The sequence below is a fragment of the Channa argus genome, chromosome 18 (genome assembly GCF_033026475.1).
Source record: "Channa argus isolate prfri chromosome 18, Channa argus male v1.0, whole genome shotgun sequence".
Classification (NCBI taxonomy): Eukaryota; Metazoa; Chordata; class Actinopteri; order Anabantiformes; family Channidae; genus Channa; species Channa argus.
Window position 1 is genome coordinate 5135411 of NC_090214.1, and position 22692 is coordinate 5158102.

The 22692-nt window shown below is 42.2% G+C and overlaps 1 protein-coding gene across 2 annotated transcripts; it reads right to left on the bottom strand.

Moving 5' to 3' along the window:
• Nucleotides 1–2997: 2997 nt before the first annotated feature.
• olfm1b (olfactomedin 1b) lies at nt 2998–22692 on the bottom strand. Of its 2 annotated transcripts, none has more exons than XM_067484523.1 (6): nt 22003–22692; nt 15608–15757; nt 14633–14788; nt 12612–12831; nt 7720–7826; nt 2998–5187 (listed from the first exon to the last, which is right to left on the bottom strand). In XM_067484523.1, the coding sequence occupies exons 1-6, from the start codon at nt 22066–22068 to the stop codon at nt 4513–4515; spliced, it is 1374 nt and encodes a 457-aa protein (XP_067340624.1). In that variant the 5' UTR covers nt 22069–22692; the 3' UTR covers nt 2998–4512. The 2 variants fall into 2 exon arrangements, with proteins under 2 accessions (XP_067340624.1, XP_067340623.1); XM_067484522.1 differs by lacking the exon at nt 22003–22692 and adding an exon at nt 17136–18036.

A 22692-nucleotide genomic window follows, 5' to 3' on the forward strand; every position in this document is an offset into this window, starting at 1 on the left:
TTTTTTGCAAACTTCTTGGAAAATATAGAAATAAAACATGCTGCAAGTGAATGTGACCCGAGGAGCATCAGTGTTTTCTCCAAAAGGTTTTTTGTAAAGCAAATAGTCTTGTCTTGGTGTGGTTGTTTAGTGTCTAAAGGTGATGAATGCAGCTCTGTGTGTGCGTCTGTGTGTGTGTTTGTGTGCACACCATGTGAGAACAGTGCATTAAAGAAAATGGTAATTAAGGAGACATTTTGTTTCAGAGCAGGTGTTTGGATTGCTGACAAGGACACAACTGTAAACAAAATCAGTGCACTGAGAATCGCAAAAGGGACGTCTGAATTACTTTGCCTTTTTATTGCTCCATAATTAAAATGAATTGTCTTTATTACCGTTGTTTTGCCTTCGCAGTCCTATTCTTTATGGCTCCATTGATTTATTATTGGCTGTTCTTTCAACCCACACCAGACTTCAGTTTTAGCACAGAGATTGTTTCCAGCTCAATGAAAACATGAGACCTAGGCTTTATTTGTGTTTTGTTTTTCTGCCAGTGTGATGAATCTCAATGGAACAGTTAAAGAAAAAAAGTGTGTTTTAGAAACTGTGGGTATGTGTCATCTTGCATTAAATTTGAAAGGGCTCACTGTAATTGCTTGAGTGCAGGGCAGGTCCTAGGCCATGGAAATGTTATTACTGCTTTGATTCTCCTGACAGTTGGAGATTAATCAGGTTTTTATAACTTGAACGAAACTTTAACTATACAGTGTATTGCAGAACTTAAGAGGGTCAGGTGTGCGTGATTTCGTCCGTGTCATTAAATAAAACGCCACTTTATGTTTGAATAATCTAAACTAGAAGCTCATGATGGTTTAATATCATCATAGTGCCATTGAAATTCAACAATATTTTGGTCTGAATTTTATTTACACTTGGCTTTACATCTAGATGCAGGTTTTTCTCTGTAGTCACTTAATGCAGCTGCATCACTGAATCCTCAATTCATGTTGCAGACACCTGGCTGAAAGTCTGACTTTATATTTTTGTCATTTGTTAAAGAAACACCCATGTATCTGTGGACTATAGGCCTAATAGCTAGTGCTGGGTTGTAGTAGTGCTGCTGGCCACCTGTATGAATATGGTAATAGTCAGCCGATACCCCATGAGCAGACAAATGAACTAGTGAAAGTGAAGCATAATTGCACGGCGTGGATAATTGCAAAATTGTATGATCCCCGTTCCTCATTGTCTCATCATTCATTATTACAGTCACACATACTTTTACATGGATTTGCAGCACCTTCTGTCACTTCCCAAGTTAAAAAGGCAGCTGCAAAAATGAGTCATGTGAGTCTGATTATCGCATAGTGGTTTGTGTCAACTTTAATAACATCGGAAGTCATGAGTTTTCAAGGCTACAGAGCTCAACCTTCAGATGACAAAAGAGCCCAAAGAGATACTGCCTTCGAGTAGGTTGCAAAGATAAATTATATAATGCACATGGGGGAAAGTCTACAATCGTGACAAGCTGTCACATAACTATGTGCAGCACACTAAAGTCACTGCGGCGCGATGCAACATTTTTTGCCGTACACACTAGCTTTTTATCACTGATTAGTGGTTTTGTCCTTGGGGGGAATGATGTGCCTTACAGCTGGCCCCAGCAAGGTCAAAGCTCTCACTGTGTCTGTCCTTTAGTCCCAGAGGTGCTGCTGCAGTAGTCTCAGCATTTAGAGGGCAAAGTGTGCACAATGCAATTAGCCTACTGCACCTATTTAAGTCTGGCGTAAACAAGACACCGACGCAGAAATACGAAGAGCGAGGCTGTGCACAAAATGATGAAATTAAATGCAACTGTCAGGTTCACAGGCAGACGCATGTGTAATGATGTTGGTTGTGGAGGAGCTGGGAGTAGAGGGGTGCTGCGCTGTCCCTTGATGCGTCAATCACGCTTAAAGATGCAAATAAATTCAGCTTCTGACTGACAGCTCATCGTGTCATACGCTGCGAGACCTTCCACCAAACATGTTTCTGCCTCTGTCTCTCTCTCTCTCTGCGTGTTTTTTTTTTTCTCTCAACTCTCTCCCAAATATCTCAAACTCTTCCTGGGGAGCAAAGCAGCTTGTGTTGGCCAAGCACTTGGAGTGAAAATAGAAGCAATCATTTATTCATCGATTGAAACATCAGAGGACTAAGAGGCAGCGAGGGAGTGGGAGCAACAAAGAGCGGGAAAGATAGACTGGTTGCAAGAAAAAGAGGGGTGGGATGAGGTTTTCGGGGGGGGGGGGGGGGGGGGGGTAAGTGAAATGGAGTGGAGATCAAAGGAGGAGAGGGAACCATTGAGTGAACAAAAAGGGGAAACTTTTGCTCTTATAAGACATCACAACATACAAATAAAAGAAATGTCAAGTGATGGAAAAACAAAACACAAATAGATATATTTTAGTTGATAACACTGTTGAACTGTGATAAATAAAATTATTGCAGTTTGTCAAAGGCACATCAGCAAATGCTGATATGCATTTTAATGTCTGGTGATCATGATGCTGCCAATGTGATCTTGAAGGTGTCTGAGGCAAAGAGTAAAAATAAAACCTGTAATATTTCCTAAATAGCATGCGGTTGGATCCTGTTTCCTCAAGCGAATCCATTTAAGATACATAAAACAATGGACAATCAAAATAAAGGTTATTAACTTCAGCCAACATGCCTCTGTCTGCTACAAGAGCAATGAATACTGTAGCAGCAAGACTCCTAATTTTACAGAGCTTGAGCACGGGTGCGTTTTATTATATATGAATTAACTTTTTCATCTATAAGAGAAAGTTGTTTAAGACCTCTAAAAGCATGACAGGGCAGGTAAATCCTAATTAATCTTAGCCAACACGCTAACTAGAGAAGACCGTTGTGTGTAGTCCTAATGAAGGAGAAACCAAAAGACAGCAAGTCCACACGAACCTCCAGGCCTGAATGTGCTGTAACGTGACAGCTCGGAGCTTTAAAGCACCAATCAGAGCATCAGATTTCTCTGTTTTATTGACACGAATCATTAACTATCTCATCTCAGATACAACACATGTCCAGCAAAGCGCAAAAAGAGTGAAAAGCTTTTGTTCTCAGCAAGGGTATACATTTAAACAGCATTATCCTTCACTAGCAGCAGAGGGAATACATGGCATGAGACAGGGATTTTTCCTGAAAAAAAAAAACAAAGAAAAAAACTAGAGGTGCACGATGTGAATTGAACATAGAGGAGGACCAGGTTCCAAAGATGCAATGCTTGATACATTCTGTTATTTGTTTTATGTTTTTCTTCAGAGATGTGAGCTAGATAGATTTCTCCCACACAGTCCAAGTAAACAAATACAGAGAGGGAAAAATAGGTGCCAACAGTTACAGTGATACACGCACATTTGAGAAAAAAGAAAAATCATGGCAAAAGAAATAAAGAAAACAAGAACTAAATAGAAAGAAGCAGAGGGGGGGGCTGGGTTGGGGGGAGTAAATATCCTTGCAAACCCTCATATCTCCATGTCCACCCCACTCCCACCTACCCACCCTCACCCTTCCTCCTGCTTGTTTATTCATTTATTTAGTTATTTCATACAGCAAAAGACATTCAGAAGAGCAAACCGGAGTGATAGAAAACACTCATGCAAAGAAAGCCTTTTTCACACATAGTCACTAACACGGAAAACTCATCTCAAACAACGGTGCTGTCAACAGTCAGTGCCTTCAGGTCTTTTAGTGGATGTTTTTATTGTTGTCTGCTGTTTCTCTACAGACTTCTGAGTTGCTACTTGGTAAAAACAAGATGACGGACTGCACCCATTAAGCTAGCAAGTCTTCTGGCTAGACTGACCTCCCCGCTTCTCTGTCGTGTCTTCTTTGGGACCTGGGGATCCAACAGTTTATTATCAACAGTCTTTGTTTCAGGACCCCCAATGACCGAAAGAAAAGTTCAGCTGGGAGGATTTCTGCAGAAGAACTGGAGCTTATAGTTGATATTATTATATAATAAAAAAAAGGCGCGATGTTATTTTTTTGGCATCTGTTCTTATTCTTTTACATCTGATATATAGTTTTACTTTTACAATCATTATCTATGTGGCAACCAAGAGTTTCATTCCAAAATAAAATACCTTTAACAAAATTATGGCAGCTATCGAAATAAAGTCTACTATGGGTAACTGCTGACATTAGAAGTCGTACGTAGACCTTTATTTACAAAACTTCTGTTTTTCTAATAATCATATGTTTTTTAATATTACCTGATAAATCTTTTTTTTTTTTTTTCGTAACAAATATCGCATTTTGGAATGAAACCCGTCATTTTCAGTTTTCTTTTCAGTGTCATTTATATGCACATTCAATCCATTTTGCATTCACTGCTGATGCAGTCTCTCAGTAAACGTGATATTATTAACAGAACGGTCCTTCCATAGTCTTTTTCTGTCGCAGATATAGTTTCGTATATAGGGAGATCTCTACACAGACAATATGTATTTATGTATGTAATCCATTTTCCCGTGGTTACAGTTCTTCTGAGCGGATAACATGGAACAGTGTGACATTGTAGAGGACCTGGTGGCCATTGTTCCAAGCATAGAGGGCGCGGTCACGTGGGTTGTAGTCCAGCATGGAAATATGGGAGTACTTATTCTGAAAGTCGATGTCAATGTACTCATAAGTAGAGGAGTTGGTGGAGTAGGCGTAGTAGACCTTGGTGCCTCCTGAGTAGCCATTGGTGACATAGAGCGTACCGCAGATCATAAAAGATTCGCCGGCACTCCTTTTGGGGTGGTTGGTGGTCCAGCTCTTGATTATCTGCAGCGTGTTGGGATTCAGCTTGCTGATGACAATGTTTCCGGCGTTCTGGTTGGTGGCGTAGACAGCCCACAGGCCTCCCTCATCCACCATCAGGTCAATGTCGGAATGGCCACCCCAGGCATAGTGATAAGCGTTATTGAAGCCAGCGTAGTCGAGCTGCCGGGACTTGCTGATGGACGAGGTGCGGAAGTCGAACTTGATGATGACGTGGCTCTGGAATTTGTTGAAGTAGATGGAGCCATTGTAGACCACCTGGCCTGTTCCTGACCATGGGTGGGGCAGCCGGTGAGACGTGAAGTTGTCTGACGTCATGAAGTCCTGCATTGACTTGTACTCCCGCACAAAGCGGTTGTTATGGTAACCGTCCATGTACCAGACCTTAAACATCACAACAAGAGAGATAAAGAACAATTAACATCAAACATGGCAGCACTAGAAACCCCTGCCACCTTCCACCTCCTGTGAGTGTGTGAATATCCGAATCCCGTACGCATATCACACACAGAATAAATCAAATCACATAGTCAACAAGAATCCCAATTAAGTTAGCGTCCCTCAAGGAGCAGACGAAGCTCTGATTGGGCGGCTTCTGAATGCAAACAGTCAGGATGACAGCCGCAGGGTGGCATGAGCCGGGCTCCACAGGGAAAGTGCTCATCATTCCACATAAAAGGCTTGTCTCAGCTGCTTGGAGCCAGCTTCCTGCTGGCCCCTGTGGTGGTGGGCAGAGAGCTCTCATTCCAGAGCCACTGGAGGCTTAAACACTTCCTCATTCTCGGTAGGACCGAGACACCTGAAGCCCTTTTTCTATCTGCTTCCATGTGCTAGTGTGGTTGACTTAAAAAACGATTCACATCAAGGAGCCAGGTCTCCACAGGCCCAGAAAAAAAAAACACCAAGGTAAGGAAACCAGGAGATGAAAGGAAATGGAGAAAGCCTATCTGCTCCCGTCAATTACACTCATTCTTCTTATTCTGCCCTTTGATAACGTGGCTCATCTTTCATGTGTTCTGTTCAAAATGTATTAGTTTCTACAAAAAGTTGTCTTTACAGTATGCTAAATATAATCTCAGTCAGCAGTTCACCTCAGCCTCGATGCTAAGAATTTTTAAACTACACACAATATGTAGTCTGTGTTGTCACGATAACTAGCTCCACGCTAATCTACTACATGCTGCTGGTTCTTCCCAAGTTGTGACACGGAGAGTTCTGTCTCTTATTAAGAGGATCCTAAGGTTTTGCAGACAAACTTTTTTTCCATCTTCATTCTTTACTGCTCTTCACACCGTATAGATTTATTCCCAGCCTTTGATTTTAATGTGTTTCATTAATGAAAGAGGACAGATCTATTTATTGAGCCAACAGAAGCCCACGCTCTTCTAAAGGAAGTCATGTGCAAGCACCTGATGACAGCACAGTGCCCAACTAACACACTGTTTTATGTTCCATAGCAAATGCTGACCTTAATCACAGGGGGAGGTCACGATCAGCTTTAAAGTCAGGTAAACTATTTGTGTAGCAGGTTCTCTGGCACTTATCTCTTGACCAATGACACAAGGAGAGAGGGTGTGATTTTATTCGCTCTCCACCTCACTTTGTGTAAGTTCATCCATCTAGTCATTATCTGTAACTGCTTATCCTTTTAAGGATTGCATAGGGGCTGGAGCCTCCACTACCACGCTGCCCTTGTGTATGTCATTCTTTTAAACTTTTCGATTGCATCAATAGTAGACTGATGAATTCAAATTTGTTTTTAGGTGACAATGTTCTATATCACAAATATTCCTGCATATATTTGAGGCATATAGTGTGAAGCAATAAGTTTACACTGCTAGAGTGCTGGGATGTAAAAAGCCACTGCTGTCATGTTAGCATGAACCAGCAGGCGTGAAGGGCATAACAGGACATAAAGCAAAGTCAAAGATGGAGAAAGCCAGGAGAAATTTTTTACTGCTCTTCCACAGCTTGAAAACAGAGTTGTGAGTCTCATTTTAGCCTAATTTTATATTTTCTTTTTAGTCTGATGTTTCTGTTTTTGATATGTTTGTCCTAATTTCTCTAGGACAAACAGGTGAAACATGAATCATCCTTGAGATGAAAAAGAAAATTACAAAGGAGATGGCCGCCTTTTTTTTTACTTTGGAGAAGCGCAATAGTACAGCAACTAATGTGAATAAAATTTTGTGTAATAAATCCATTCATGAGGATTTCAATGTTGTTCAATGGAGTGTTGCATTTTTCTTCTTCTTTTTCTCTTGGAAAGGAAAATTGCTTGTTTTCTTTCTCAAACATAGAAAACAAAGATCAGTTATGGCTCCTTCCTCAGGAAATTCAGGAGGAACATATCAGACAAAACAGAAACTAAAATAAGGCTGAAATGAGAATCACAATTTTGGGGTGGGCAGCCGTAAAAGTTTCCTCAGGGGAACTGACAGTTATTCTCACCCACACAAGTAGCTCAGAATCTCCGAAATAGCTACAGGTATATCAGAATACAGATACTGTAAGGTTACCTTAAAGAGAGTTTTACATTTGGACATTTGGGGGAGTAGGTGTTTAAATTGTAGCTAACCAGTTGCTTGCTGTATTTTCATAATTTCCTCACAATTCTTGAAAGCAGTGTTTTTTGCTATAACAATAGGAATGGGTCATTTTAGAAATGAACAATGAACAAAAACAAAGCTAACTCCCAATTGTCAAATGTCCATAAACAAGCCACAATAAATTTGTAAAAAACGAAATAAAGTCTAAATAAAACTAAATAATAAATAGGCTTTTTAATTTCACGAGTTACCTGATCACATAAAAAGTGAGGCAGTGCACAAATCTGACCAAGAACCAAGCCCAGCTGCACATCAAAATGAATGCCGTACCACATTAGGAGATGATTGCCATCCAACCAATACATACCCGTGTGTCTCCTTCAGGTGCCAGAGGGTCAGTCATCCAGGAACCAAACCTGGATCCAGACGTCTTGATGGTGATGGGATCACTGATGCCTGTCAGTTTGCCGCATGCTGCAAAAAAAAAAAAAAAAAAGGTGAAATGGGAACATCTAGAGCAACACCCATCAGAGCATTCAGACTCATCCCAAACCTATTACGAGATATTGACTTTCAGTTACTTCAAAACCAAATGAGTTTCTCCTGAAGGATGAGGGAATTGATGTCCCGCCTGTTGCTATGTCTCTGCCTTCCTCTTTGCATGATGTACTGTACTAGAGGTGCTTATTATTCAGTTCACACATGCCAATGCCTGTTTTACTCCCTCTGTGTGGATGTGTGAAAAAGTGAGGAAGAGGGAATAGGAAAGGGGGAGCCTCAGTATACTCTGGCCCTGTGTGCTGCTTGTAAGCTGCTGTACTGTTAATTAGAGTTGAGTGAGGTGTTAATGTGAATTTGACAAAACTAACAGTGGGCTCTGTGTCCCTCGCGACTGGGAGCCTGGTCATTCTTATGTACCCTTTCTAATTAGCACAAAAAAAAAAACATGACAGATTTTACCAAATGACAATAGGTCCGATCACTCCGGGTCCGACCCCCAGTCATTTAGCCGTTGCAGGTCAATCAAAAGATTTTGGTTAGTTGATTTTATCCTACGAATTTAAGAAGCTGACACGCTAATTTAAAGAGTGGGACATTGGCGATGGCTCATTTTAAGTTCTCATTAACATCTTTCTCGGTGAAGCATTGCATCCATTAACCGTCCCGGCCGTCTTTTGTTTTTCATCCCTGTTGTGAAAGATAAATTTAGCTCGTCTCATTCAGTTCCGTGTCTCTTCTCATCTCTCCATAGTTCTTTAACTTACATAATGAAACTGCCTTTGCGTACGTGTTGCAGCATACGCAAAGGCATGTGTCGTGTGTCTCTGGGTGCAACATATGTTGTGCCTGTGAGCATGTGTGGGCATCGCACCTCGGTGGTGGCTGAGAGACAAACACATGGTCACATGAGCAGCATCTACTATTTCTAGTGGGGGTTGAGTCCCTTACGTAATCCTCAGTGGGATTAGGGACCATAGTAATACCCTGGCTATGGACTTATTTATTTTATCAAATCACGGCCCTATCTTTAGATGACACTACTATTGCAAGCGGCTGGGGAGCCCGCTGATGGATGGACATTCTGGAGATGCACACAGGGTCTAATCCCCTTTTGGCCTAAATTTGCCTGGGTCAAAGTAGAGGGCAGAGACAATGAAAAACCTAATAGAAACTGTAGCTGAACAAAATCAGCATTTACCATGAATTATGAGGGTTTAGATACAGAACGAATGCTCAATTCCAGAGGAGGAGGGAATCATTTAGACTTACTAGAACATGGGTGCTGTTGTTGGCTATGATTTATTTTTTTATAAATCCATTCTGATGGATAACTAATCCATTGACTGACTAACTATTGCAGCTGTAGTCAATTGCACAGAAACATGACGATTATGAAAGTAAAGTTTGAACCACTGTGCTGACCTGCAAACCTTGGTGGATGTTTGCAACCGTCAGTTTGCATAATTACAAAGCCAGTTGCCATTTGTTCACAATTTCTATTGCCTTTATCTTATCCTGGGGTTTTGTTTTACGGCAGGGAAAACTTCTCATGAGTAACGTTATCCTACGAGAACACACTGCCAACGTTAGAACACGTGTTTGCACATGTGGGAATTGGAGTCAAGAGCTGAAGATTGGTACCAAAATGTCCAACCCACCTGAATTGTCTGCCTCTGAGGACATCAGTTCATTTTACAGATGCTGACACGATGCAAAAACTCACACGTAATGACCTCAATTAGCTGGAAACTTGCATCGAGTAGGAGTCATGGCGGAGAGGAAGAGTGCTCAGGCTCAAAGATTACTGACAAATAAAGCTGTGTAGGCTTACTGTATGTTTTTACCCCACACGAAAAATTTATAAGGCATCACTGAGAGTTTTGAAAATTGATAACGGCATTTGTATCAATTCCCATCCCTAGTCGCATCAGACATTTTTGGTTTTGGTGGCCATTGACGTGTGGCTCCGTCATTATCAGTCCTATCTGATCCAACTGTACCGACAGTCCTCATGAAGCAGACGCTTATTGTTTGAACAGGAAACATTTCATAAATAAAACCCAAAGACATTTTAACAATATTAGCTTGTTTAGTTGCATAACTGATGAGTTAAAAATAGGTTTTTAAAAGGTTTTAAACCTTGTTGTATTAGCTAATGTCCTCTGTTAGGGCAGCAATATAGCACAAACTCGAAAAATTTAAATTTAATTTGGAATAGTTGTAAAAGTTGAGCAATTGTTCTTTGATAATGACTGAGGAGAGGGAAGAATAAAAACAAGAGGCTGAGGTTATTTGTGAAGAGAGAAATATTGATCCTGTGGTAAATGGACCTGGCTATAATATGCCTGGTAATTACATTCTCTACTGAGGAAACTGAAGGTGAGAACAATGGCAGCAGAGCAAGAAGCAGAAGGCTTTATGTGCTGGTATGACCCTGCTGCTCCATTCATCAGTATTTCAGCACAAAGGCTCTGGATTTGCCTGAAGCTCTCTCTGCCTCCACGTTGTTGGGGCACGACACAGGGTGATTTATTTATTTGATTACTGCCCAGCAAGCTGGCATGTCCTCTTGATCGATGGCCATTGTGTCCCAGCAGCCGCTGAGCTGTTAGTCTCTTCGGCACAAAACAGCTTGAAGGACAGCTCTGCGGGGACCCTAGTTACTCTCTTTCACTTTTCCTGCTTGCCTTCACTTTATCACTTTTCTCCTTCCCCTTACCACCTTCAATTCCTCCTGTTGCTCGATTTATTATTCAGGACTCAAATTTCTCATGCCCTCTATATAGTTTTGTCTGGCTTTTTCTGTTGTTGTTGTTCTGCAGAAATATGGATAGTGACCTTCGTTAACTTTAATCTCAATAATGGGAATAGCGTATATCGGAGTGTGTTTGTGCGCACTATGCATCAGTGCCTCTTCAATCGTGTGAAGATGAAAGGAATAGCCACCCCTGCTCCTTCTGAGCCAGTCCCTCGCTGGGTGACCTCGCCTTTATCTCCTCTGATCTTGCACACATACACACTGTAGTGACTCTTGCAGTTCTCTGTGCTCTGCTATCATTGACAGTTTGACCATAGATGTCAGGAGAGTGGTCACTCACACACACACACACACACACACACACACACACACTCTACCACACTGTAGGAGTCGTGAGAGCCGAGGTAGTCAGTAAACAAATCACTTTTTATGCATTGATTCAAAAAAACAAAAGACAGAACTCCACATATGATATTACGCGTCTGCTTTTTCTACTATATTTCCTATTCAAATATAATCACTGTCTCCACCAGCCTTCCAAAAAAGAACAGTAGGTATTGTAACAAAAAGCTTTTCCCAATTTTATTCTGTCATCTCGCACAGTGAATAATATGAAACAGGGACACAATATACCCGTGATGTGCGGCATGTAAGTGTCTCTGCTCTTGTAATATATCTTAGTCACTGTGGTGTGGGAGCGCATCTATTAGCACTGTGGGCTGTGACAGAGGTGTGAAGAGACTGAGGCAGGGGCTAAAAGCAAAGAGAAGAGTGAGATGAGAACTTGCAAGTTGAGGATGCTGTCAGTACAGTAGCTCGCTTCTTCTGCAGTGTATGGTTTCCCTTCGTGTATGTGTGTGTACGTGCGCCAAGTAAAATATTTTTCTAGTTTATAGCATACTACTTTTCATGCAATACTACAAAGTTAGACTGATGATTTATTCTATAAGATGTCAGAAAATAGTAAAAAAGCTCAAAGTTTTGCAGAGTCTGAAGCTGCATTTGCCTGTAGCCTGGTTCATCCAATCAGGGTTCAGTTACAATAACCTACCAGTAAAGTAGCCCATGTATAAGTATGTGGACCTGGAACCCAGAAAACGTTTGATTGCAACATGACATAATTGAGTTTGCGTTGACTGACCTTCTCTTAATTGGCCAATGGGTTCAGCACTGGTTTTCATGAATATTTGTTGAAAGAATGTATTGAAGATAAACTTACTGGGATGTAACTAAAGTTCTATGAACAAACCCCAGATACTGTAAGTACATTTACTCACGTTCTGTATAGTTTACTGAGGGTTTTCCATTTTATGTTACTTTTTTAAATTATTTGGCTTTTACTCCATTTATATTACAGATGCTGTATTTTTTTAGGTTTAGATTCTTATATATATTTTTTTTAAAAAACGTATGAACTAATAGATGCTGATGTAGTATTATGGATTAACCAAAGTGGTTCAAATGAGCTCCATATTTACCAGCTGATGTTTGAGTTCCACAGTTTTACAGGTAACAGATCTAAAGTCTCCCATAAATTTCACATTTAGACGTGTTAATAATGTATGAGCTTCAATGCTTTTAAAATAAAGCACTTTTGCATTGCTTTCATAGCGGAGTACTTTTACTTTTGTAGTGTCACAATTTGGATGATGAATTTGAAGCGCTATATCAACTTGTTGCTAGCATTTAGGTAAATACTTGCACTGTGAGTTGAGGCCTAAGTCTCTGTACCACCTCTGAGTAGCCCTGTCAGACAACACGAGAGCAAACCATCAGCAAATTCTGGAAGTGGGAAAGCACTATGCGCTAACCATAGAAATATGACATAGGGCTGTAATTTACCTTGCAGGTGTTGAGCATCGTAGCCATAATGGTCCTGGGATGTTCGGCGTCATGTAAATATGCCTGAGGATCTCTGTCTAACCACTCCGACACCGTGTTTGTGTTTGTGCATGCATGTGTTTAAAGCAAAATGTGTGCCAACAACTTTCTGTGCCTACCTAATTTTTGCATGCATGCTCGGAGTCTCTCCTCAAGATTTGACACTCTGTTGTGGAGCTCCTCGTAGTCATAGGCCCCCATCTCCTCCTGAAGTTCGCTTAGAACTGACGTCAGATTCTGGACCTCCTCCTTAAACTGCAATACCAATTTGGCATCGGCTTTGTACTCCTCCAACACTGGTATCAACGGTCTAAGTTCCTCCATTTTCGCTTTTATGGCCTGAAAGGATTAGAATAAGCTCGGTTGAGTGTCATGCGTGACAAAAAAGGAGACCCGCTGTCCATGAAACAAAAGGAAAAAAGAAAAAAAAAAAAAAAAGGAAAGAAAAAATAAACACCTGTCTGAACCTGACTACTCTAACTCTATCCTGCCACTTCACTGACATGAATCTTCAGCTCCACGTTCAGTGTTTGTGTGTGAGGAGCTGTGTTTTTGTCTGTGCAGGTGTGTGTCTGAGCAAACAAACCCAGAAATTATTCCCCACTCGCTGGACGAGCAGAGCAGGTGGTGCCGTCCTGGCAGTGACCAGCCGTTTTAAAAGCAAGCCCTCGGTACACCGACAACAATTGGGAAAGCTCTTTATTGGTCATCATCGTTTAAAATGCAACATCGTATTAAGGGTTACATGCTTTTACATGTCACACACAACAAAGTGTCTCGAATTTTACGTCTATAGTTTTACGTATAGATTTGTTGAGTAACCAAATATGCATAGACAAAAGCCAAAGGAAAATAAAATGAATAACAGCAATTAATAATAATAATAATAATAATAATAATAATGTAATTACGTTTGAAGAAAGCTTTTAGATGGAAATCTTTGACAGCAGTAACATGCAGGAGGAGCTCAGTGGTGGGTTGGTTTAGGAGACGGGTGGGGTTTCTTAGTCTTAATGGTGCTAAAGGTAAATTAACTGTTTGACGCCCAAATGCTCTCAGTACTGTGGCCCAGTTCAGTGGAATCTGGAATTGACCTGCCTCTTCTTCCCTGTGGCTCTCTTTACATGTCTTAAAGTTAGCCCTGCAAGCAAGAAAATGACAAACTGTTGACAGGGGGCTAGAGCTTGCTAACCTATCTAACAGACACACAAACAAATGCAAACACACTTTGCATAAGCACTTAAGACATGTTACAAAATATTGCACACGTACACTGAACGTGGAATGGGTTGCATGGGAGTTTTTGAGCATGCATAGATGACAGCATCACACAACTGTGCAGGTTAGATGATACAAACACGGAAGCTGCCTTTGATTCAGAGTACACAGTACACACAAATGATTATTAACTGCAAAAGGAGGCTGGGTATTGAATGCACGTCCTTTTTTGGTTCCATGTTGAATAGCAAGTTGCACCTAAAACATGAACCCATTACTTACAATAAATAATAGATCAAAAAAAAAAAAAAAAAAAAAAGGAAACACATGAAATCCCTCAGCTCTAGCTTCTGAATCCAATTCAGCCAGGTAAAATATTATTCTTAACTTTTTTTTTTTTTTATATTCCAAAACTTTGACATTTTAGAGGCTAAACTATAAATCATAATCATAATTTGCAGCATTGGTTAGATGAGAAAAATGTGTCATTGGGTAAAAAGGAGAAATTTGCTCAATACTCAGCCATTGCATTTTTGCATTAGAAGATTAACTGGCCACTCTCTGGTGGGTTTAGTTTCTGTGTGCATGAGATGTGCAGCTATCTTGTTCACTATAGTGTGTGCACAACATTTCACCTGGTCATTGTGATAATCATAAGACCTGTTATTTAATCTTAGGTTTCCATCACGTGGTTTTATAAAAAGAGACTTGAAATAAGAGAATTAATTCTTGCAGCTGACTTTATGGATCCACTTAAAGTGTGTAAACCCTTATTATACCGTTTATGCCTTATGGATTTCCTGGTGTGCAGTATGGTGGTTTAGGCCATGCTGAATCTTCTCCACAGTGGAAAACATAATGGACTACAGAGCAGCTATGATACAATGGCAGTTGGATCAATGGCTTGAGGTCAGGCTTGTACCTTGTATTGCTTGGCGATATTCTGCTTGTGGTTCTCCTCCACCTGCCTGAACTTTGTCTCCAAACCACGGAGCTGGACCTCCATCTTCTCAACGTACTGCAGGTCCCGCTGGGTTCGCTGGTCCAGAACCTGGATGGACTGGGTCATGTTCTGCACCTGAGGTGCCAGATGAACACATTGGTCCAAGTAATTAAATAAGTACTTAATTCTCATACGGTAATTAGAGCAATGAGCATGGGATGTAGAGAAAATGCAACAGACAATATTTCAATATGTTGTTTTGGTTTGGCATTCTTCTTGCAACGATTCACAAACTCTGACATCAGGCCAACTACTCAGGAGCCTCAGACACATGGTGCTAGTGCAGAATGCATACTGTTAAAGGACATTTGGTTTCTCTAAAAGTGTTGTGGCCTAGAAACACCCGACACTTGGCTCATCTTCTATGTATTTAGAAGAAATCTGTTGATGTCTGCTTATTTGGCCAGCTTATGTGCATCAGCTAGCCAGTCTGCATTCATTGGGAAATATATTCATCTTAATTTTTTATATATATATATATATATATATATATATATATATATATATATATATATATATATATATATATATATATATATATATATATATATATATATATATATATATATATATATATATATATGTTCCATTGTATAGTCTTCACTTTAGTAAGTATTGAGCTGGGTTGCATCATTAGAGTTGTTCCTATGGATAAAGGCAGTGCACCTGAGACTTAAAGCATCAGTGTATACTGTAGCTGCCTCCTATGATGCCTGATGGGTTTCCAGGGAGCTCATTAGAGCATGATTCCTATTCTTATCCTCTGGGCAAAAAGGTGATTTGAAGACCACAAAACATGTCTACATGCACAATGTGTGTTCGTGACGAAAACAGAAAGAGGTCTGACTTTAACTGCTGGGACCATGTGTTGCGGAGGGTTTTAGAGGTAATTACCTTCTCTAGCAGCTGCCTCAGTTGTTTGGTGCGGGCATCCCGTGAGCACATGGACTGCTGGGGTGCCACCACAGTACAGACACACCTTCCCTCGCTATCCTGGGCTGAGCTGTACACCTGCCACGATTCCTCTGGGTTTGCTGGCAACACCTGAAGACGAAGCATAAACAGGGAAATAGGGCGGTTGAACGAGAATGCCAGAGGTCAGACGAAGACACGGGAATAGGTTGACACTCTACTGCACAAACACATCCCTGTGTTTTTCCATGGCACCTTTAAGGTCAATGAGACACAACTGAAGAGAAAGCTTCACTGCGATTTCCCCACAGAGTCTAATTTGCCTTCTTGATGCTCCATTATCACCATCCAAGAACCACAAACCACAAGGCTCCACCCGTTTTGCACCATCATTCTGTATATATTAAAGCCACATAGAAGAAGGATGCAGCCAATTGAGAGATCTGGAGCTACTCCCATTATTCCGTGGGTGGGGGCGCGTGTGTGTGCGCGTGAGAAAGCTTGAAGCGTAAAGTGTGATTTGTATGACGTCAAAAACCTGTTTTTCCTTCTCAGAGGGGTAACTCCAGTTACTGACCTGCTGATCAGATAAAGCTGAAGGAGTGACTTGAAAAAAAAAAGAAAACAAAAGAAAAAAAAAAAGAACTAACCATCACTGGACAGACCTGCTGATTGATTCAATTAGCGAGAAGAATTTGACTTTACAAAATCCTGGAGGTGCAATTACAGCAACTGCCAATCTGCTTACCAAAGAATATGCTGACAACACAATCCCTACCTGACCATTAGTATGCTACAGGTCACTGGCAGACATTAAGACATGGAATCTCACATGTCATCCTACAGATGTAAAGAAAAATCTGAGGAAGCCTCAGTAAACAGCAATTCACAACATTCTGCTATCAACAATTATATATTAAATTCCTTTCAACAGCCATTGTTCTACATCACAATGTTATCCTGGCACAGAGGCAGCTCAGAACCTGCCAGGAGTCTGACAGAGGGACAAAGAACCGCTTTATCTCGACTCTGTAGCAGAACCTTGGCGCTGAGCGCGTCTCTCATTCACAGACAATAAAAGGAAGAATGAGGACTCCCGCTGTGTAGCAAGGTAAAAAAATAAATAAATAAATAACGCCGCTTTGGAATTTGTCACGTCAATCTGTTAATTTCCCGCCAATGTAGCGCTCATTGATATAAATACATTCCAGAAGAAAAAAAAAAAAAAAGACAAGTAACTGCATATACACAACTGGTGCCAATAAGAGGAGCCCAGTGGAAGCTGGCACAACATCAGTCACGCAAGACGAAGACACCTATGATGTCTCTCCAAGTCTCTTTTACTGTTGCATGCGCCCTGCGAGCGCAAAGCAGAACAGCGTTTCATCCTCTTAAATATGAGCCAAAGGCGCACGGCTGTTGCTCATCTCTATCCTTAACTGCAACCGTCGAAAATCATTGCGTGCAACGCCAACAAGCCGCAGGAAATAAGCGAAACTTGCGCACTTACTCCTGTGCTCCGGTCAGGGTACCCTCCCTGTGCCGCCGTAAGCTTCGTAGTATTGAGCCCCACCAGAGAGGGAAGGGTCTGCGACATCCAGTTGGTGATCATCGCCATGGTGCTGAGCACGACACCGATCTTCAGCAAAGGCACCGACATCTTCGCGCTCTGCCTTTACTTTCTTTAAGCCGTCTTCATTCTACAGACTCCGGTGAGAAACAAGCGAGGCGAGTCATGCTGCCCAAGAGAAGCTGGCTGTTTCACCCGGGACTCCGGTTCGCCTGGTCTTTTTCTGGACATCTCCGACTGAAGCCCTGGCGAGTTGGACGGGAAAGAGGATACAACCGAAACGGGAAGGTCAGGACGCTGATAAAACTGCAACACTTGACCAGGCGGAGGATGGAGAAAATTGTTAATAAAAAGGATGCGGGCACTGGAAACGTCCTCCGTATAGCTCCTCGCTCCGCGCTGTCCCGCACACTGCTGCCGCTCCAGCTCACCGTTACTATTTCGTTCACGCCCGTCGGTCCGCCTCCTGCCTCGGTGCGCTCTGTGATTAAGTGCCACAGGCTACACACATGGGCTGCTCCAAGTGGTGGAGAGGAGGAAAGAGGAGGTACCATCTATATAGCAAGATGCAATGATGTCAGCCAGGTTGGGGTCCGTTCATGCTAATATCTGGGATTGTTGGCCGACACTTACTGTCCCCTGAGGGAATGACAATGAGCAGTGCGGCCGACGGTGATGCCTGGGGTTTATTTATAGCGGACAGTGACATTTCTTTATCGGCTGCTCCAAAAGGAGAGTGTGCATTCTGTCATATAGAGGCGAAGCTCCTCGGATCATTCATGGAAAAACTGGCTCAACTAAAACACCCACCGCCGTGGAGGGCTACACACTAAATATGTCACAATACGCACCAAACACTTGCAAAAATGTCGCATTGCAATGACAGCGGGGCGCCGGGACTCGGCATCGGTTTCGTGCATGGGATAGTGGACGCTTTCAGCTCAGAGAGAACGAGCTTTTGATTCGTGGGACTCTGGCGCCATCGTGTAGCCGAATGTGGCGTTGCTGAACTCATGAGACATGGGCTTTCATCCCACAAAAGAAACCGATATAACACAAAAGCCCAGCAACCGTGAGTGATTTGCTACTATATTCCATGTTTACCCACCGACTATAGGTGGATGTTGGGAATAAAACAAAATTCCCAAGTGCAGTTAATTGGTTTGGTTTTTTTAATGGCATCTTTTGCACTATGATCATTTTAACAGACTATATATGGTCAGTGCTCATCACTAATGTGTCCACGTGGACAGGTCTGCTGGCTAATGCTTCACTTCATGGGTAAAACTGCAGTAGTGCATGAAACATGAGGTCCCCGGAATAGCAAAAGTGGCTCTGCATCCACAGCTATTCCTGTTGTCTCCTTAATGCATTTTTCTGGTAACCTGAAGGCGGGAATCAAAGTTTGCACTCACTACACCCGTGTCCCACTCTTGCCTCTTTTATCTCTCCCACGTCTTTACGTCCTTTTGGAGGTGCGAGCTCACGGTGGTGATGGAGCGATTACTGTGCAAGTTTGGCAGGGGCCAGCTCAACGCCTGTGCTGCTGTCCAGTGAGCTTGGCTTGTGTCTGTCGCTACATCTCGGGGCAGAGAGGCTCTCTCATTTACCATGTGTACTATGCTATGCCTTGTGGGTCCGGATCTCGTTCGGTTTTCCCTACAAGCTGAAAGGAATGATTGACAGTTTAGGTGGTGTGTATTTAACCCACCAGTAACTGCAGAGAGACAACACAGACTCACTCATAAAAGATGACTGACTCGGTGAACAAATCAATTAGTCATCAATCAGGCTTTTGTTTTGTCAATCCAGACTGACTTAAGACGTCACACATAAAAACCTTTGATTAGAATAGCACTACCACGCTTGATTGTTTAAAGACTGAATCATGCTTTGTGTCATCTGTCAAATGTGTAGTAAAACAGCTGGAGAGTATAAAGATATTCGGTTTGTTGCAATAGCTGTGATTACATACGAGTCTGTGGGAGATGATCACATTTTATTGTTACTTTGAAAAAGTGCAGCTTTTGATGCTTCATAGATATCAACGCTCCCCCCCTCCACTCCCTCCCACTCTGTAATGTGAGAAACAAATAACACTTTCAGGTGTAGGTCAAAGGTTTAGATATACCTGAGGGGACAAACAAGCAGTTACATCTTACAACATTAACAAAAATGGGAAATGGGCAAAAGTAAATAAGTATATAAGATTAAATCTTTAAGGCAGGATTTCTGGCCGGACTATTGGATTGTGTTGTATTGTATTACAGTGAACAGGTGTTTGGATCCTGAAGGCTGGCAACCACAGCGTACAAGGTAATAAGTGTTCATAAAGTAGCGAAAACACAAAACACACACACACACACACACTTCTAGCCGGCAAGTGCACTACAAAATGCACCGCATTCCCACCTACTCCTCTTCTGTTCGCTCTCTCTCTGTCCCCGTCTTTCTTCGTTGCTCAACCAACCATACTGAATAATAAATAGCTCCAACCCCAGCTGCCAATCGCACCACGCATATTGCAATTCAGCTCAACTCTCAGTTTCTCTCCTAAAAAAAAAATCAGATTGATTCCCCCCCAACTTACATTCAAAATCCTGAACTTTTAATGCCTCCTCACTTGAGAAACACAGGTGGCAGCATAGTACATGTAGTTGTTTTATGTACAATTTATAATCTAATGTTAAAAAAAAAATTTAAAAAACAAAGACAGAAATGCCTCCTCCACTGTACTTGTATGCACATCTAAACCCCAACGTGTGCAGACGCTTTACGGAAACTCCTTGCACGATGGGGTTTTCTTCAATGAGCTGTAAGAATATAAGTTGCATGGTGTTGGGTGGCTAACAGCAGCGCCATCTGTTTTGTCAGGTGTCAGTGAGATGCTTTAAGGATGTGGGCCTGCAGCCATGGGGGAGCCACTAGGTGAGGAACAGATGCTGCTTACTATTCTTCTCTGTGTGAACACCAGGCAGTCGCCAAATCCTACAGGGGAGGTGAATGAATGCGGGCGGAATTAAAGAGGAGAGCGAGCTACTAATCAGGCATCCATTTCCCTGCTCCCTCGGCCAGATGTTAAGAAAAGAGCAGCAGCTGCCCCACACTGTCTGAAACAGTGTGAGGCTTTTGAAGCAAGGTGGTTAATGTGACCATTAAGAGGGTGTTGGTGTTTGGCACGAAAGGTCAAGGCCATATCGCCTGCATGGAATATTTTTATTTTTTTTTTTTATGATGAGTAATATGGCATTAAAAGGCTCCATCTCCACACACACCTCTTTCTTTATCTGTCTTCAAACGGCAGAGAGATGTGGAGAGGCCTGGCCTTCCTACAGTGAAATGTGCTGTAGGTTTCTAGAACAGTAAAAATAGACACTGAGCGTATAGGAGGGAGTAGACTCTCAAGGCGGTGGACCATTATCGACTTACCTTCAAGCAGATAACACGCACTCCATCACAGAAAGACTGCCACTGTAACATGGGCCCTGACCTGCAACCGTGCAAGACCCCAAGCCAGCCGTCATGAAATCCAAAGGAAAACACGCCCCCCCTCCTTTTTTTATACCCCCTCTTCCCTCTGACTGATGGCTTTCATCAATCAGTGCAAATAGCCCCATTGTTCCACAGTGTCAGCATTTTTGTGCACTCTGCTGATGTACTGCATGTCCAGATCAGATTATAGGCCAACACAACTGCTGCTTCACAGTGTAGGGACATTTTAAATAACAAACAAACACAAAACAGCCATTACCGTGTGTAAGGTTATAGCGTGGATCAAATTCTACAAGAATGTCAAAGCCAAGATGTTGCTTTATGCCTCGTGAATAAAAAAAAATAAAAAATTCATCTAACCTGCTCACAGCACAGTGACATTTCTCGTAAATTTGGCGAAATAATTGATGGCATATTTCTGTCAAGGCAACATTACATCAATATTGTCCTAACATAGCAGTTATAAAGGCCACTTTTACAGCATCTTCTCCCACTACACATTTGAGGTAAAGTAAAAACACACAATAATTTACTAACAGTACCTCAATGGCAGATTTTTTTTTGTTTGTTTGTCACAATTGGATTTGCACTTCAGTGAGGCCCATAAAACATGACTCTCTGTTCAAGCAAAGGCAATTAAATCATCAGATTCTGTGAAACCAGTGGCTGCAGGGCCTGGCAATAAATAAATAAATGCACTCCCTCACACTCTCCCCATCCTAATCCCGTGAGAACTTGTAAAGGCAACAGTTTTATGCAACACCACTTTGTGCATTGCTGCAAACGGCATTTCAGATAACAGGAAGTGAAGACTACTTCCAGTAAAGAATCGCAGGGATGGATTTCATTGATCAGTGATTGTGTTTACTACTGAGCAGGGTGGTTTTTCCCACAGTCGGACTAAATGTCCCCTTCCCCTTACGCTGGAATCAGTAACTGCATGCAACGTGTTGATTAAAAATTATATATATATTTCTTTAAATCTCTGATTAATTTGGCCCACTACAAAAGAGGAAATCGACAGATGAATGCGATATTTCCACCACCAATTTGTGGCCCGTTTGTCAGCCCCGGCGGAGGAGATAGTACTGAGTGGGGCTCTGCTGGATCTACCGTCAAGCACCGTGTATTCACATCATGTAATCCCACCCGTTAATCTGTTTAAGCGGGGCACAGGGCTAATTCACCGGAGCTCTTTATACCAGGCAACAGGGTAATTAACAGCGGGCTTTAGCTTTTTTTTTAATACAGGAGGTGGAAAATGGCGTTAGGAATTAACAAAAAAAAAAAAAAAAAAAAAAAAAAAAAAACCTACTTGAGTGAGTTCTGTGCCCATGAAGATGAGGAGAATCAGAGTAAGGAGCTTGCTCGCAGGCTGCATCTCTTGCCTCCGGTGTGTGGACCAGCGGTCTCACATACAGATCGAGTCCCTGTGCGTCCCCCCGCAGAGCAGTCCGTTCCTCCCGGCTCTTTCTGCGTTGCAAGTGGCTCGATTTTTTTTCCCCCGTTCTTTTTGTTCTTATTTCTATCCCTTAGCAAGCCCGTGGCACAAAGCGACAGATCAGTGTAACGGAATCGTCTCTGTGCATATTCATCTCATATCGGAAGCCTATCTTCGGTGCCTCTCCCCTCCGTGGTTGTCGCGGACGCACTTATTTATCCTTGCGACGTACTGTGATGGACATTGGGCTGAAGGCGCGCAAACCCTGTCGTATAGGCGGCTAAAAAACCTCCACTCCGGTTTTGGCAAAAGTTTACCTCCCCGCGTCAAAGCTGCCGTATAAGCTCTCGATGAAAAATGAGAGTGACGGCGCTGTACATGGTGCTGAAAGCGGAAGTTGCATCGCCGAGAGAGGGAAATTTAAACTGGCAACTGGCACGCGAGAGGGGGAAAACAGAGCCTTTCAAGGTCAGCGTTTCAGACCCACCAGGAACCGGAAATAGGAAGTGCGTTTAGCAAAACAGACAGGTGTAATAGTCCAGGGAGAATATCCAGCAATTGGGC